Source organism: Citrus clementina, unplaced genomic scaffold (genome assembly GCF_000493195.1).
Source record: "Citrus clementina cultivar Clemenules unplaced genomic scaffold, Citrus_clementina_v1.0 scaffold_3, whole genome shotgun sequence".
Taxonomy (NCBI): Eukaryota; Viridiplantae; Streptophyta; class Magnoliopsida; order Sapindales; family Rutaceae; genus Citrus; species Citrus x clementina.
The window spans coordinates 50,001,398-50,004,690 of NW_006262339.1; the positions used below are offsets into that span (position 1 = coordinate 50,001,398).

The window sequence follows — 3,293 nt, forward strand, 5'->3', positions numbered from 1 at the left end:
AATTAAATTAATTTAAATTAATAATTATACGATAAAAATTATTATATTTTTATTAAAATTATTATTTAAAATATATATTTATTCCATATTATTATTATTATTTTTAATTATAACACTCCAACACCAAATAAAACCATACCGTTCTTCAAATTTCTAGGCAAGTTCTTCATTGAACTGCAGAGCATTCATTAGAAAAGGGAAAATAGTTCATTTTTTCGTATTTTAAGATTTTATACTCTCTCTTCCCTTCTCGAGCAAGATTTATGATGATAGCGAATTCCACAAAAAGGGAAACTAGCATTGAGGGATTGATACCACACTTCCATCGAATTTAAATTATTCGCAATCATCAGTCTGATACCACATAGTTTGAACCGGCTATATACAAGCATAAAAGGTCATGTAAATAAGAAGCCGGATTATGACCGGCACAAAGCCAGAAAACAGAAACACTAAATTCAAGATGAGTAGATTAACAAACGAAACGTTGGTAGAGGAAAAAGGGTAGCGGCAGATTATGCTATCCAAATGTGTTTTCACCACTGTAAGTAACATAGAGAAACCCATCTTCATCCTTCTTTTCATCATATATGGTAGACATTATTGCTCCTGCAAAATAAAAGTACTTTAAATACCTTTATACATCTAAAGCTACGAATTTCTTTTTCTAACACCATTTTTCCAAAATTTTGGAAAGCAGGACAAATTAACTGGGAGGAGACTGGGAGAGCAGGGAATGGAAGAGCATGTATCCGTTCGATGCAATACCTGTAGGCGGGAGAACATTGTCCACAAATATAAAGATTGCCTTTTCTGCGCTCAGTTTAATTCTCTTCCGTATCACATACACAAACTGACCCACTGTTAAGTCAGCAGGGACTAAATATCTGCAACATTGTAAGCATGTCGGTATATAAAATTTATGACTGTTCATGCATATAAACAGAAAAAATGGAATGCCCATAGTGGCAGTCTCCATCCAAAATTTCTTGGCCTCAAAATGAATAACCACCTAATTTGGAGTACATGACAAGAAAAGGCAACTGGCATATAAGGACTAGATCACAGACAGCTCTAAGCAAACATAGGAGAATATATTGATGATCATCAGGATCATAATGAGAACTACAAAATTGACAATAAATTTATCTCTAGATCTCTGTCAGGGTAACACAGATACAATCCTTTTGCAGCAAAAAATGGGTACTTACTTTTTCTTGTCAATTGTAGGAATATCACTTCTCTCAGCCTTTTCCACTATCACCTATATAAAGCACAGAAGCAAAGATCAATATAAGTAAGATTGGGATATCATAAAAATTTAACATTTGATACTGCCTTTGAAATAAAGTGGCACAATTGTATCATGCATAAAGAGTATGAAGCTCGTGTAGAAGACAGGCAAGGAGTAGAAAGCGCAGACCAATCACTACATGAGCAATCAAATATTGACACAAACTAATAAGCAAATACTTTTGTCACAATAGCATATAACAAATAGCCAATTTTGTTAGCAAAGAAATGTTATTTTGGGCTCCAATCCAAAGGATGAAGACCAAATGAAACCCATTCTTCTGTTACGCCACTTCCAAATATTCTGCACTAAACTACATTCACCAGCCAAGCAAAACCAACTGTGTAGAAATTACAAGAAAAATAAAATCTCACAAATATGAATATCTGCCTTAACTATTTAAAATAGCATCTCTCCTTTCTATGGTCTCTTTCTAAATCCAAGCAGAAGACTGTGAAGTTACCAAATAGCAGCACAGCATACCTAGCAAATTCACTTTCTTCAAAAAAGTATGATTATATGAACGCATTCCCATGGACCCAGCAGTAGAATGATCTACCTGGACTAATACACACAACATACTAGGAGGCCCAAGCACAGATGAAACAAGCAAATGACTAACAGACTGGCTGCTGATTTCAGATATCTAAAGCAACAAATATCTGGCAGATGCCCTGCAGTTTTCCTCCAGTGATTTCAGATATTATGCCAAAAACAAATACATATCCACCGTCAACAATATAAACATCACTAGGAGAAATTCCTATCAATCGAGCATAACTTTAATCTTGTATTATAACACCATACCCAACAATGTTAGTCATAAGATCAGATGCTAAAAGAAATTCAGCAAGTCACAAATGCAACTAACATGCACCTTCAGCAAAGTTAATGCATTATTCAGTCTACCACCTAAACCTACGAAGGAAGGGTACTAAATACTATCAAACAGCAAAAAAAAAATTATAATCATAACATCACATCAAAATAACGAGTAAGACTAGATAAAATTAAAAAGATAAAGTTGAATTCTCACCGGAATTCTATCTGGGTATTTCTCCCTAATTCTTTCCGCCTCAGCACGCCTTTTCTCTGCAAGTACAACAATTGAGACATTTTAAATTTTTAATCGGGCTCTCATTAAAACAGGTGGGCAAATTTTTTTAAAAAAAAAAAAAAGGCACCGAATTCATGCTCAATCTTGAAGTTGCTTTTACTCATTGTCGTTAATTATCCTGCAGAACGAGAACAAAACCCTAAGATCAACGATAGCGAAGTATTTTTTTTTTTTTAAAAAAAAAGAATAAAAAAATCAATTCAATTAAACGAACAATGGTATCAAAATTGAAAGGGTAAAGAAGGATAATGAAAATCAGTCAATTACCAAAAGGGGAAAATAGGAAGCGGAAAACTAAATTTGAAGAAAGTGAAAGAGAAATTTCAATTCTAACATCAAATTAAGGAGATGAGAATAGGTTGAAAGCACTGACATACATATATAATATACAATGAAGCTATCGTCGTCGTGCAGTTGCTGATTAAAGAAGATTGGATTAACCCGTAATTTTCTTTTAAATTTGGTTCACCTGACGTGTCAATGATTGTACTGCTGGATGTTTTTAATTCATTGACGGTTACGTAAGCAGCAAGTTAATTATCGAATCTTCTAAGTTGTAGTGTCTTTGTTAAGTTTTGCTTCTCTGGCAATTCAATGAATAATATTAGTAAAATTTTACTTCTCTGGCTTGCCTTGTGCATAAGTACATTGACCAAATAACCTCTGCCACGTCATTAATATAATTTTATGTAAGTAAATGTGTACGTGAAAAATAATACATAAAATTTAATTAAGTGTGTGCCACATGTCATAATTCTGTTATCGACACCCCACAACCTAACTAATGAAATCATAACACGTAATTCATCGTGTACGCTACAACGTGCAACTGCCTGCACCTATTACTACCACGCAGGTGATATCAATGTGATGTTCCCTGAA

At 33.8% G+C, this 3,293-nt stretch overlaps 1 protein-coding gene across 2 annotated transcripts; it reads right to left on the reverse strand.

The window, feature by feature from the left end:
* Positions 1-277: 277 nt before the first annotated feature.
* Positions 278-2,887, reverse strand: LOC18046892 (autophagy-related protein 8f). Of its 2 annotated transcripts, none has more exons than XM_006445251.2 (6): positions 2,789-2,887; positions 2,479-2,529; positions 2,331-2,386; positions 1,212-1,264; positions 769-887; positions 278-609 (listed from the first exon to the last, which is right to left on the reverse strand). In XM_006445251.2, exons 2-6 carry the CDS (start codon positions 2,513-2,515, stop codon positions 521-523), a joined length of 354 nt encoding a protein of 117 aa, XP_006445314.1. In that variant the 5' UTR covers positions 2,516-2,529; positions 2,789-2,887; the 3' UTR covers positions 278-520. The 2 variants fall into 2 exon arrangements, with proteins under 2 accessions (XP_006445314.1, XP_006445313.1); XM_006445250.2 differs by lacking the exon at positions 2,789-2,887 and adding an exon at positions 2,679-2,781.
* Between the last annotated feature and the right edge of the window lie 406 nt (positions 2,888-3,293).